The 14,375-nt window shown below is 43.6% G+C and overlaps 1 protein-coding gene across 10 annotated transcripts in view; it reads left to right on the top strand.

The window, feature by feature from the left end:
• The window catches only part of LDB2 (LIM domain binding 2), a 420,599-nt gene that overhangs the window by 347,491 nt on the left and 58,733 nt on the right, over positions 1-14,375 (top strand). For all 10 annotated transcript variants that reach the window (XM_074992531.1, XM_074992530.1, XM_074992529.1 and 7 more), the window contains one exon: positions 12,950-13,122. In XM_074992531.1, the coding sequence (XP_074848632.1) occupies positions 12,950-13,122 (173 nt within the window). The remainder of the gene's footprint in view (positions 1-12,949; positions 13,123-14,375) is intronic.

Here is a 14,375-nt window from a genome sequence, read left to right as displayed (position 1 = left end):
GGGATGTTGTTGGGGCTGGCATCCAGGCGGGTGAGGAGACATCTCCAGCGTCCCTTGAGGCGGCCAAATGAGCGCTCCACCACCTGGCGCGCACGGTTCAGGCGCTCGTTGAAGTGCTCCTGGCTGGCAGAGAGGTGGCCCGTGTAGGGGTGCATGAGCCACGGCCGGAGGGGGTAGGCCTCATCCGCGATGATGCAGAAGGGCATGGTGGTGTCCCCCAGAGGGATCTCCCGCTGGGGGATGTAGGTCCCCGCCTCCAGCCGGCGGCACAGGCCCGAGTTCCGGAAAACCCGGGCGTCGTGGGTGCTGCCAGGCCAGCCCACGTAAATGTCCTGGAACCGTCCCCGGCTGTCCACCAAGGCCTGCAGGACGACTGAATGGTAGCCCTTCCGATTGAGGTATCGGCCTCCACTGTGGTGCGGGGCGCGGATGGGGATGTGAGTCCCATCCAGAGCCCCAAAGCAGTTGGGGAAGCCCAGGGTGGCAAAGGCGGCGACAGTGGCACGTGGGTCCCCCAGCCTTACGAGCCTCTGCAGGAGCATGGCGTTGATGGCACGCACGACCTGCAGAGAAAGCACATGGGACAGCCCCAATGAGGGGTGAGCAGGGTGTGCGTGGCCCTGCCCTGCCCTGCCCTGGCCCCCCTGCCCTGCTCTGCCCTGCCCTGCCCTGCCCTGGCCGCCCTGCCCTGCTGTGCCCTGCCCTGGCCAGCCCTGCCCTGCCCTGCCCTGCCCTGGCCCCCCTGCCCTGGCCAGACCTGCCCTGCCCTGGCCCCCCTGCCCTGGCCAGCCCTGCCCTGCCCTGCCCTGCCCTGCCCTGGCCCCCCTGCCCTGGCCAGCCCTGCCCTGCCCTGCCCTGCCCTGCCCTGCCCTGCCCTGCCCTGGCCCCCCTGCCCTGGCCAGCCCTGCCCTGCCCTGCCCTGCCCTGCCCTGGCCTGGCCTCCCCCTGTGGGTTCTCTTACCTCCATGAAGACAGCCCTGACGGTGGCCTTTCCGACACCAAACTGCTGCCCCACGGATCGGTAGCTGTCCGGAGTGGCCAGCTTCCAGACAGCGATGCCGACCCGTTTCTCCACAGGGAGGGCACGCCGCATGGCAGTGTCCTGGTGCCTGAGTGTGGGTGTGAGCCACTGGCAGAGCTCCAGGAGTGTCTGGCGGGTCATCCTGAAGTTCTGGAGCCAGTGGTCGTCGTCCCACTCCCCAAGCACCAGCCGCTCCCACCAGTCGGTGCTGGTGGGGTAGCTCCACAGCCACCGGCGTGTGAGGCGGTGGGTTGGAGCGGGGTGCTGCAGGGGTAGGGGTTGAGCCCTGCTGCCCTGGGGGCATCTCCTCCCCTGGGGCAAGAAGGTGCTCAGCTGCCCCCAACATGACATGAGCCAGGGTAAGCCCTGCTCCTGCCGGGAGGGCTGGGTGGACCTCTAGCTGCTGCTGCTGCTGCTGCTGCTGCTGCTGGGGGTCCATGACAGCGGCGCTCGGGGTCTGTGTGCCTATATGGCTCCTCAGACCGCGTGCTGTGCAGGCTGAGTGTATGTGGGAGGGGCCCTTTAAGGGAGCGGCTAGCTGTTGCCCCGGAAGCACTAGTCCGCCCGTTGACCCTGTGTGCAGCTGTGCCTGGCATCCCTATTTCGATGTGTGCTACTTTGACGTGTAGACGTTCCCTCGCTGCGCCTATTTCGATGTTGGGCTGAGCAACGTCGAAGTTGAACATCGACGTTGCCGGCCCTGGAGGACGTGTAGACGTTATTCATCGAAATAGACTATTTCGATGTCGCAACATCGAAATAAGCTATTTCGATGTTGGGTGCACGTGTAGACGTAGCCATAGTCATATATTGAATGGTCATATTGGTTTTCATCCTAATGGTCAGATCATTATCTTGTGTAAATTGGCATAGCTCCATTGATTTCAATGAAGCTGTGTCTGTTTACACCAAATGATGATCCGGCACAGTATAAGGAAAGATGAAATATGTAGATGGGTCACTTAACCCACCACTGAAATCCAGTACCTTTCGTTACTGTCTGAGTCGGAGCACTGCACATCTCTTCCTGCAGTGACCAAGTATTGATTCTGAGGTCTCCCATCTGAGTTCTGACCCAGTCCAACTTCAGTTAGCTTGTGATAAGTGACAGGCTTATAGCACCAGAGAATGTATGGTTACTGTCACGTTGACTTGATGTCACTTTGCTTGTTCATGCACATAATTTTTGTGCAATGCAATCTTCAATATACTGCCGAAGTCAACTAAAGTCAGGGGTTAGATGTCTGTTTGATTTAGTAAATGTGGGTTGTTTGCCTGTCTTTTGTTTATCCCTTTTGGTTGGGCTGTCATCTGAATTTTATGTGTTTGTCCTTATTTCTTCAGACCATTTATCTGGGTATCATTTTCTGTGTTGTTGTAGTACTATGTGCTAGAAAGGACTGCAGTTGTTTCTCTAAAATGCCTGTCCTGTACAATGTTTGTCATTTTTATTGTCTTGCATTTTGTCTTTTACTTGAGTTTGGTTGTGGTGTGTTATATTTTGACCGTAGAATGTCATAAATTCATGGGTATCTTCTCTGGCTCGCCTTTGAAACTTTGTTCTGAGCAGTTGCTGAGCTAAATTAGCTAAAAAAATTAACACAGACCAAACTGTAACTAAGATTATATTAAGGCAACACATTTGTTAGTTATATTAGCTTTCAGTTAAAAAAGTACATATATTTGTGCCTTTTACTGAATCCAAAGTTAAACTTGAGATCTTAGGTCTTTACTGGGGCGTGAGGATTTTGGTTTTCCAAATGTGAATGTTTATATGTTAAAACTGAAGATTCTTTATCACAGATTTTTTTCCAATCATATAAAATTAAGAATTGACTGTAAGTTTTTTGATGGAAAGTGGGCAAATTATTAGTTCAAAATGCTTCCTGGAGCAGTTCCAGATTATAAATCTACATCCATCTTTAATCAGAAGGCTTGTATTCTGTATTTGAAGTATACAGTGGTCTACTGTGAGCTTCCAGAAATCTAATTCTGCTGTGCAAATGCCAAGCCATGTGAGATGTTAGATCATCTTTTTTATGATTGGTAAGCCTTATGAAAAAAACTGCAACCTAATATAGGTCCATTCTAATACCCTTTCTATGGGCACTTTAAAACCACTCGGAGAATTGAAGCTGGTGCAGAGTGCAGCCGCATATTTAATGAACGGATATGTTACGAGGAGCAGATGATTTCAAGGAGTTGGTTACTACCTAAACTTTGCTAATGTCCTGGAGCTGGCCTTTCTGAGAGATTTCCTCTCAGCCGTGGTCGGAATTGATGCATACGTTGCATCTCTTAGTATAAAAGAGAAAAGATATCAGGTTTGGCATTTTCTGCAAGGGATTTGGGATTCTTGTTCCAAAATACCCAAGTATGGTGACTTTCAAAGTATGCTGTAAGACACCTGTTTGCCCGGGCTTTTGTTGGGGGTAGGGAAGGTTTAGGATATGTTTCCCAGAATGATAACATAGTGCAAAGGAGCCTTTTTTATTTTTGGTAGGTAAAAGGTTTGCAAAGTTCAGTAATGAATAATTATTTTAATGTTCCTGCTTTTGTTGTAATTTTCATTGTGTCTCCAGGTCCCTAAAGCTTTGTACAGGCATCTTTTTATTTTAATCAAAATAAATACTGGATTTTTTCAGAGGCAGTGGAATTAAAGATTGTGCTGCCAAGTTAATTTCAGACTGTGTGTTTCTGAGAAAGCATGTTTAGATTCCACCATGAATAGTTGAAAGAGAGATCTCATTTTCATGAAGGCTGTGTCTCCACGTGCCGCTTCTTCTGGAAGCAGCACACTAATGAGCTAACTGAAAGATGCTAATGAGGCAGGGATGCAAATTTTCCACTCCTCATTAGCATATTGGCACGTGGTTTGGAGTCCAGAAGTACACGTGGAGACACACGGCCCACGGAGATCTTCCGTAGGGAAACCATCCTTCCAGAAGCCCCTTTTTCCCCAAAATTTTGTTCCAATCCTTAACTATCCTTATTCTTAGGAAATTCTTCCTAATATCTGATCAAAATCTTTCTTTGCTGCAGATTAAGCTATTGTCCTATATGCTGGGAGGTATAACCCCACACTGGGACTGAAGGGGTGAAGGAGCAACTCTGGGCCCAGGCGACCCTGTCCATCCCCACCTAGAGAGCATGCTCCAGCTAGAGATGGAGCTTCAAAAGGAGGTGGACTCCCCAACAGGGACCTAACAGGGCAGCAAGAGAGATCTGCCCTGATATCTCCTGAAGAGACTACAGAAATTTTGTTTAGCAAAAAAACCGGCCTCCTGAGCCCAAAGGGGCTGACATTTCAGTCATGTTCCTCTTCTCTGCAACTGTGTCAAACTGTTAGACTGTTGGGGTATTAAGTGGCAGGAAGTGGCCCAGAGAAGTAGCCTTAAAACACTCCAGAGTGCCAGACATGATTGCTTCTCACAGGACTCTAGGCTGGAGCCCAGTGGATTTGGGGACGGCGGGGTCCAGGCTCACCGACCAACCTCCTTGAGTTACAGAGAGTGTAGGAGAGTATCTTCCAGGCTTCCTCTTGGGGAAACCCAGAGGTGGTTAAAGACTTTGCAAACTAGTGGCTGTCATCTAACACCCTCTGGGTCGCTAAACAAACTGAAGGTGTCCCTACCACCATCTTTAGAAAGGCCTGGGTTGCTACATCTTCTTTTGGACCCCTTTATACCAGAGAGGGCTGCACCTAATGGTCATCTGACTGGAAAGTCATGTTGACACCCAGCAAAAAACAAATCACCATGGACATGACAGTGATCAGTGAGAGACGTTGACAAATAGCAACATAGTGTCCCAACCACTGGGCAACAATTCTAGTGATTGCTGCCCATCACAGCCTACCTACAGTGGACATACAGAACAATTGATCACCCTCGTCTTTGTAAAAGCCCTTAACATATTTGAAGATTAACAGGTTCCTTAGTCACCATTTCTTAAGTCTAAACATGCCCTGTTTTTTAACCTTTCATCAGAGGTCATGTTCTCTAAATCTTTTCTCATGCTTTTAGGTCTCCAGTTTATCCTCTTCTTCCTTAAACAGTGATGCCCAGAACTGGACACACTACTCCAGCTGAGGCCACATCAGTGACAAGAAGAGTGGGACAATTATTTCCTAGATCTTATCTAGTATACAGCCCAGAATATTAGCCTTTTAGACATCCATTGAGCAGTTTGCGATCAGCTATCACCCTTGCTCTTTATCAGGACTACCACCTAGCCAGTTATTCTCAGTTTGTGCATTTTGATTTTTCCTTCTTAAGTATAGTACTTGGAACTTGCTTTTATTTAATTTCATCTTGTTGATTTCAGACCAATTCTCCAATTTTTCAAAGCTATTTTGAATTCGAATCCTATCCTCCAAAGCGCTAGGAATCCCTCCCAACGTAATGTCATCTGCAGATTTTATAACCATTCAGTTATCCAAGTCATTAATGAAAATACTGAATAGCATTAGACCAAGGACAGAGCCTCATGGGACCCCACTGGAGATATCTTCCCAGTTCAGCAATGAACACCTGATAATTATTATTTGTATATGGTCTCTCAGCTGGTTATACACCCACCATATAATAGTTTCATCTAGACCACATTTCCCTACTTTGGTTATGAAAATATCTTGTGGGACTCTTGTTGAAAGCCTTACTAAAAGCAAGCTATAACCCAATTACAGTTTCCCCTTCATCCATTTGGCCAGTAACCCTGTCGAAGATCACAAGAAATCAGAAAGGAAGACACAGCATACTTAGACTTTCATGAAAGTTGCTTAATAGGATACATTTGATAGCAGGATTGGGATTTTTAAGTAACAGAGAGGGAGCCGTGTTAGTCTATATACTATCAAAACAAAAAGCAGTCAAGTAGCACTTTAAAGACTAGCAAAATAATTTATTAGGTGAGCTTTTGTGGGACAGACCCACTTCTTCAGACCATAGCCAGGCCAGAACAGACTCAATATTTAAGGCACAGAGAACCAAAAACAGTAATCAAGGAGGCCAAATCAGAAAAAAATAATCAAGGTGAGCAAATCCGAGAGTGGAGGGTTGTGGGGGTAGGTCAAGAATTAGATTAAGCCAAGTATGCAGACGAGCCCCTATAGTGACTCAGAAAATTCCCATTCCAGTTCAAACCGCATGTTAATGTGCCTGCCGAATTTGAATATAAAAGCCAGCTCAGCTGCTTCCCTTTGAATAGCGGTGCGAAAGTTTTTTCCCTTTGAATAGCGGTGCGAAAGTTTTTTCCCTTTGAATAGCGGTGTGAAAGTTTTTTTCAGTAACACGTATGCGTGTTTGAACCGGGATGGGAATTTTCTGAGTTATAATGTCTAACTGACATGAGTTTGGGATGGGCACACTACTCTTAAGTTCCCCAGATGAGTGCCAATAAAATGTATACATCACACCAGCTTATCATGTATTCTATACGTTAGTTTATTTATTCCACTTAAAAAAACGAACATAAAAGAACACCCATCCTAGGCTCTGTGTAACATTGGCATCAATTGAAACTACAATTCTAAAATTATTGTAAGCAATAATTGGAGTCAGCAAGATCCTATTCTTCTGCCCATTCACATAAAAGTCTCAGCATAGCAATGTTATAGAGGATCCCATCTCATGCACAAACTCCACCAAAGCTTGCCTCAGCCTCCGAGATGGGCTGTGCACATGCTTGGAAGCTCAGGAGATTCTGGTCCAAAGAGAATGAGAGCAGACTCCCAGCAAGAGAGGCCCTCACAGAGAGTGCCACCCTGGCAGCCCTATTCTTTTCATCTAGAACCTGAGTGAAAACCATTTGAAATATGGGGAAGGACAGTAGACTCCTGATGACTTTAATCAGATACAGAAGGAGTATCAGAGAGGTAGCCATGTTAGTCTGTATCTTCGAGAACAATATGAAGTCCTGTGGCACCTTATAGACTAACAGATATTTTGGAGCATAAGCTTTCGTGGGTAAAGACCCGCTTCATCAGATGCATGAGTTGTGGGGTGGGGGTTTCAGAGGAATATTTAAAGAGGGAGGTCCCAGTGAAAGGGAGGACCAGAATTCACAAGGTCTGTTCACTCAGGGTGGAAATGGCCCATTATCAGTAGTATACGTCAAGAGAGGAGAAAACAAGTCAGATCATTCTACCTTAAGCACCTCCACTGTCTAGCAACTGTGGCTTGAAGGTGGGGAGCGAGGTGGTGTTTCAGATAGGAAGATCCCAATCTGTGTTGGGCTTTACAGGTGAAACCAACACCTTACACTCCACCTGACAACCAATAAGCAACCAGAGCAGGTAGTGCAGCACAGGTGTAAAGTGCTCACAAGAAGTGCTCTTACCCAGGGAGCTGCTGCATTTTGAAGTAATTCAGCTTCCAAATAGATCTAAACTAAAACGTAGCCCCACACACAGCATGCAGCACAGTGCCATCCAGTCTAGAAGTGATAAAGGCATGAATCCTTTTAATTATTTAATGTTAATATTATATTAGTGCCTATAGGTCTCAACCAGTTCTCCGTTTGTGATTCTGTAAAAACATACAGGCTACATCTACACTGCATTCCACTTTCGGCTATCTTGTATGGTGCTGACCACACTGTTGACCATGAACAAACCTACCTTACAGAACTGGCCCTGTTGGCCACATAAATTTGTCAGTCTTTAAGATGCCACAGCACTATTCATTGTTTTTGTTTTAACAAACAATCAGATTGTCATATAAGGCTGATCAACAACAGGTTAAATCTGGACATGGGGAGAGCGGGTTTGGGACTGATAGGGGTTAAGCCTGGGAATGGGGAGGTTGTTTGGGGCTGATAGGGCTTATGGGGCTTAACTTGGGGGTTGGGACACGTGCAATAAATATGGGGGTCATGGTTGAAAAAAGGTTGCACACCACTGACTTAAAGAAAACTCCTGGAGATTAGTGCATACATAAATGGTAATGATAGGGAGAGGAAAGAGGCTTTAGCGTGCAGAGTGACTGCTGAAGGCAATGGTGGTTATCTCTAAGAAAGCTTGTGTTTCTACAAGTGCTGGTCTCTAGGCATCTCCACTGTGCATACACATGCTGTCCTACATCCAGAGCTGGGCAATTTTGAAAGCAGTATCCTTTGGTCTGCACATGTGCACTGACTCACCTCATGTCTAAGGAGATAAAGGGCAAGGCAAACAGCTTCTCTACAGTTCCTTGTCACTGCCACGTGGTCAGGATCAGGACCTCCTGGGTCCAAGTTTTGGCTTTCTTCTTTATCTGCAGATATCTTCAGTTATCTGTAAATAGTTTTTATATTCTAGCATGTTAAAGTTTTTATTGGATAGTTTTAGTGCAAGTTTGTTGCATATCCTCTTGAGGATCTAGGGTCCTCAATACAAGCTTCTGAGCATCCTCTGGCTTCAGTAGAATAGTGCGCCTGGTTGACAAAGGCACCTATGTTAACCTCAGTCCACATTGGCTAAATATTATGCCTGGTCCTGGACTCCTCTGCTGACGCATCTTTTAGATCAAGAGACCTCTGTAGCGGTTTGCCATCTATAACCTGAAAACTTCTTCTTATTTGAGTCCTGCTTGTCAGTCACCCACACGGGGCCCAGTACTCAAAAAAGAGAAAGTTCCTTTCTTTAAAGTTACTGGAGATTCTGCAAGATGTGTCATTCCTTTCTGTATTCCACAACCCACCCTAATCCCCTCTGCTTCAGATTTTCTCTGATGTGTGGAGGAGAACGACCTGGAGAGGCAGTCAGCCTTCCCGTCCCTTTGTCTCCTTAGTCAGAGGCATGAGCTGAGCCAGGTCACATGCAGACCATCAGACACTATTTTCAAAATTCTCCAGTTCCAGGTGCATGGAGGAGATGCATACCCAAAGTGGAGTACAGCTAAGCACCACACATCTCAGAGAGCCTCCAGTTACTTCAAGGTAAGTAGTAACCTGCTCTTTCTGCCCATTGCACTCTCTTTTGGATAGTGCCCTGCCACCAGCTTGCCATTTTCGTGCCTCTAAAGAGTTCTAGGATGGATTAATGTCTCTCCTAACTGTGAGGATTAAGCTCAGTTGTCCTCAGAATGCAACTTACAGTCTGTTCTAGCACTGCCTACTATTAAGGTTGCCTGACACTTCCCATTAGAAGCGCCTGTTTTCAGTTGCCAGGTGGGACTGGTAGCTCTGGGACAAGGAAACTGGAATTGGTTGGGCAAGGAGGCTTGGTCTGAGATCTGTGGAATGAAGACTGGCACTGAGAGCTGGTGAGGAATATGTGTATAGGAGAAAACTGAGAGACAGTTGTTTGGGTGGAAGAAAACACTGAGATCAGATGAAGAGATGAGGAAGGGGGAAATTGGGGCTGATCAGACAAGAAACTTGTTGTGGGGATAGAGAGAGGAGCATGAGAGAGAAATTTGTGTATAGAGTGAGTGTATAGAGCTAGTGTATGGAGTGAGGGAGAAATGGGACTGGCTGGGCAAAGAGACCAGGACATGGACCTGCAAGGGTGAGGGATGAGACTGAAACTGGATGAGGACCCCATGTTGGGAGCCAAGAGAGGCAGAGAGAGAGACAGGTGGGATAAGAAGCCCAGGAAAGGGAAACTGGGATGGGCTAGATAAGGAGACTGAGGTAAAGGAGTGGGGGAACGGATGCTAGCTGGGCGAGGAGATTAGGACATTTGGATGAATCATCTGAGTTGTCAGTATGATGCCACATAATGGAATTTGTTTTTCCAGTTTGCTTTATTAAATACAGGAAATTACACACAAAGACCTTCATTAAAAGAACAATTAACCATTGTGCAAAATCACACCCTTGAAACTTAGGAAATGCCAGAATTAAGGTTGCATGTGCAACTTTGGTTCCTCCTCCTTGTGTATATGCATTATGATAAATATTTAACTACGTGGTCACAGAACTCCTGCCTCACTCAGTGCACAGCATGGATTGTTCTCAGTTGTTTGTATTGACACTGCCTCTGCACCCCAATTCTAAGTGCACCGTTTCAGGTGGAGAAAACCTGGTTAGGATTTTTCTCCAATTTGGACATTCGTGTTGGTTAGTTCTGTTTTTACAGATGTGTAGTTAATGTGTGAGCGTGCATGTGTGGTGTGTTTATATACAGACACCCTACTGCAAAAGAGTTCTCACGCTCCTTCACAGCGTGGGGCACATCTTTGCAGAGAGATAATCATGGGGACACCTCTTTTCCCATTCATGATTGTGAGAACCCCAACTCTTCCATACACAGCTGCATAATGTCCCTGTGACAGCCACTGCTTCTATGGAAAAATAATAACAGGAAAGTATCCAACATATTTTTAGCTTTCTTTAATGTGTTGCAGCAGCTGGAAACAAGAAGAAAACCAGCACCATGTGACCAGGCCATTTTAGGAACCACCTATCAAACTGTTTTAAATTGCATTTCAGATGTGTACACAATTCAGGCACTGCATAAGTAATGGGAGTATACATTTACTGCAGTCAGTAGAAATCCTGGCTTTTTGTATCAGGCAGTAACTGCACAAGATGATTAGCAGGAAACTTAATTTGTCCTAATTAGCCTTCGGGGAGCAAAAAATTAATCTGATGGACAAATTTCTCATTTTACAATATACCATGTGAACAACATAGAAAATCGTTACTGAAATCTTTAAAAAAGTTTTCTACTTATTCACTGGGTTTTAGTTTCTCTAGCTACATTAAAATACAATAGCAAATGAATACACACTTGATGTAGGGGTGTGTTTTATGGGGGCTTATGTGGTAAAATAATTTTTCAAATTGAACACTGACAGTTATATCTAGGGACTTCAGTATAAATTTATAAATTACATGCAAAATTCCAATATAATATAATATAATATAATATAATATAATATAATATAATATAAGACATTTGTAACCATGTTAAAGTTCCATATCTTGGCAAAAAAATTTAATAAACGTTTATATATTGTCTTTATATATATTTTTATATATTTATCTATTGAATTGTATTTTTATAATATAAAAAATAAAAAGGGTTTATTAAATTCTGGGATTTTCTAGCAAAATTCAGTTGTCTGAGACCAATATATATATATATATATAATTTCTGAAACTAATGCAGAAAGACTACTTCGACAAAACTGCCCATCTTTACCTTTTAAATCCCAGACCCCAGTCTCAAATATATAAATAGGGCAGGTGCTTTAGTTCTTATGTAAGCAGAACTCCAGAGGAAGTATTTTAAAAATTAGCCTCAAAACATACAGAACAAGACAGAGAGACATGAATTCAATGGTCTGAGTTCAGAATTAATGAATTCTAATCTGGGTTCTGATATTGACTCCTCTGTTGACTTAGATTAAGTCACTTAACCTAGTTACCTTTGTTTACCTCCCTATATAGACCTATCTGCCTTGGTTTCTCCTCTTCTCATATAATTGATTAAATCTTTCCTTATTACCACACAGGGATTTACACAGAGGAATGTTTAAGATGAATTAATATTTGCAAAAAATTTTTCAGGGGAAAAACATAATATACTGCACATTCAAAGTAGCAATTGTCATACTAAAAATACATTATTGATCTGTTTATAAAGTACTTATTCCTATGTCTTGCTGTTTTAAATTGCTGATGGCAGCCAAACTGTCTGCAAAAATGAAGCAGGAAAATATCAATGGCACATAACACATTTCCCTTTGATGCCTGTTACTGCTACTGCTCTGTGCAATTGAAAAACATTCAGAACTCACTTTTGTTAGCATTAGTATTACTAATGTTACTAGAATTGTATTATCAATATTATTATATTATGAGCTATGTGCCACTGTCCTTATTTAAAACTGCCATTGATTTTATTTATGTGAATTCTTCAAGTTATTCCCAAGATGTGCAGGGTTTGTCCCTTGGAAGTCTGTGAGCTGGCATTTAGAAAACACATGCAAGCTGGTCTGTTGGTCAAATCTGTCTTTGTGTATGGTCCGTTTCCACAGTCAGGATATATCTACACCACAATAAAAACCCTGCAACACTGAGTCTCAAGAGACAAGGTCAGCTGATTTGGACTCCGTCTGTGAGACTAAAGATTGCAGCGTAAACATTTATACTAGGGCTGGAGCATGAACTCTAAGACCCTCCACACATCATGGGGTCTCAAAGCCTGAGCTCCAGCCAATCCTCGAGCAGCTGCATTGCAAAACCCAAGCCCCATGAGCCCCAGTCACCTGACCTAGGTCAGCCACAGCCACATGGCATGTCTTGTATCTCAGTACAGGTTTACCCCCCTGTGCATCTTCAGTTATTTTAGACCATATGGGCAACTAGTTTCATTTGAATTGAAAAAGTGATCTCTGGTGTGCTCTGTGCTCTTAGTTTGTGGATTTATATATTGTACTGCACTGTCAGGCACTTTTTCAATCACAGGGTTTTTGTTTTCCTGCTGTATCTCTCCAGTCAACTGACTATATATTTAGAGAGAGAGAGCGTATATATACTGTATTAATATATATAGGTCTGTACTTTACATATTAAGAGTTATGTTTCTGTACATGTGGGTATTGTATATGCACATGGATGCTCTGGTTTCATGTACACATTTATTCATGGAAGTTAGGATGTAGTATCCAAGTTTCAGACCAGATTTACAAAGCATGGCTTTTATGTTTAATAATCTTTGACCACCTACAAGAATCCCCAAAACTTCAGGAAGAAAGGAGCTAGTTCACTAATGATATAAAAAAGCTAGAGGCACTGAAGTTCATGCCTACTGAAGAGAACAGACTGTTTGCCATTGATTTCAATGGGAACAGTTGGAGAGTCTAGTTCCATAGCTATCAGAGATTCTGTATTATTTTCTATAAATGAAAGTTTCATTTAAAAACATTGATGGTGTTTGTTATAATGTAGAGAAATTGCTGATTTTTTATTTGTATTTTATTTGTATTTTCCTGACAGCCATTGGAAGGACCTTAATTCCTCGTTATTTTAGCACTGTCTTTGAAGGAGGTGTAACAGACCTGTATTACATTCTCAAGCACTCAAAAGAGTCATACCACAACTCATCTATCACAGTGGACTGTGATCAGTGCACCATGGTCACCCAGCATGGAAAACCCATGTTTACCAAGGTAACGGGAAAGACTCAGTGAAACCTATTGTGGGGCTTTTGGTTTGGTTTGTTTTTTTCGTGGAGTACTGAAGGATAATTGTGACGGGATTTTTCTGACTGGCAGAGTTGACTTCTAATACCTCAAGCACTGTCCTCCCTTTAGCTTTTGTATTATTATGATTCCTTATGTGACTGGAAAGCTTTATGGCCACCTTTTGCAGACTTCCTAGGAAGTTCTGCAAGAAAAGGCACATAAAATGAAGCATCTTACAAAAAGTTAATTCCCATCTGATTATAGATTGAATTTTCTTCATGCTTTGGCCTCTTCTGGTCTAGCTGGTGAATCACATAATTACATAGGATGCATTTGACTTATAAAAACTAGACCAAATGGCAGAAAAGCAATTAGATATACCAAATGAAAATAAAATTCAAATCTTACAGGATTAAATGACACACTTGAAATGAAAAATTACAACAAATTGTGGTTGGTTAAAATGGAAAAACATGTTTTTTCTTATTAAGCCAGGGTTGTTCTCATGCATCTGTATAATATCAATAATCTCAGATGGCTAAATCCCACTCTTTGGATGGAGAAAAGTACAAGAGGGAGGGGACTGATGAAATTTATTCGTGGCTCTAGGGAATATGTTCCATGTTCCTCCAAGGTGTGTGGGACTGGTGAGATTCTAATGTAGGCAGAGAACATGGGCTGCTAGCATGGTGATGGCTGAATATTTGTAGGGTAGTCATGGCCTAGTATGGCCACGTAGAACTTGTTCCATTGGGTTGCACTGACTTTTTGTCAGGCATATTCATGTATCTCTTTCACAGTATTTAAAATACACTGAGATTGAGTTATGAGTAGGGCTGGCCAGAAAACTAGGGTTTTGTTTTGCAAAAATGTTTGAGGTTTTGGCATTTGGTCCTGTTCTTTGAAACTGGAACCAAGATTCTTGCAATTCTTTTACCAAAACAACAACCAGAGCGGGGCGGGGGGCGGGGGGGAATAAAGCTGCTTAGAGATTAGGACACTCACCTGGTATGAAGGAGTGCCACATTCATGTCTCTGCTTCAGTTTAGGTAAAGCAGGAATTTGTACTAGCATCTTCTACATACCAGGCAAGTGCTCAAACCACCAGATTATTGGTTCTTCTGACAGTGCTTTTCTTCCCCTTGTGTTTTTACCCCAGATTCCATTTGGAACTTGAGAAAGTTTGGGCAAAACCAATTAGTTTCCATAAATTGGTATTTTCTGACAAAAGGAATTTA

The sequence above is a fragment of the Carettochelys insculpta genome, chromosome 4 (genome assembly GCF_033958435.1).
Source record: "Carettochelys insculpta isolate YL-2023 chromosome 4, ASM3395843v1, whole genome shotgun sequence".
Classification (NCBI taxonomy): Eukaryota; Metazoa; Chordata; order Testudines; family Carettochelyidae; genus Carettochelys; species Carettochelys insculpta.
Note: the sequence above shows the minus strand (reverse complement) of the source record. Positions and strands in the feature narration are given on the sequence as shown.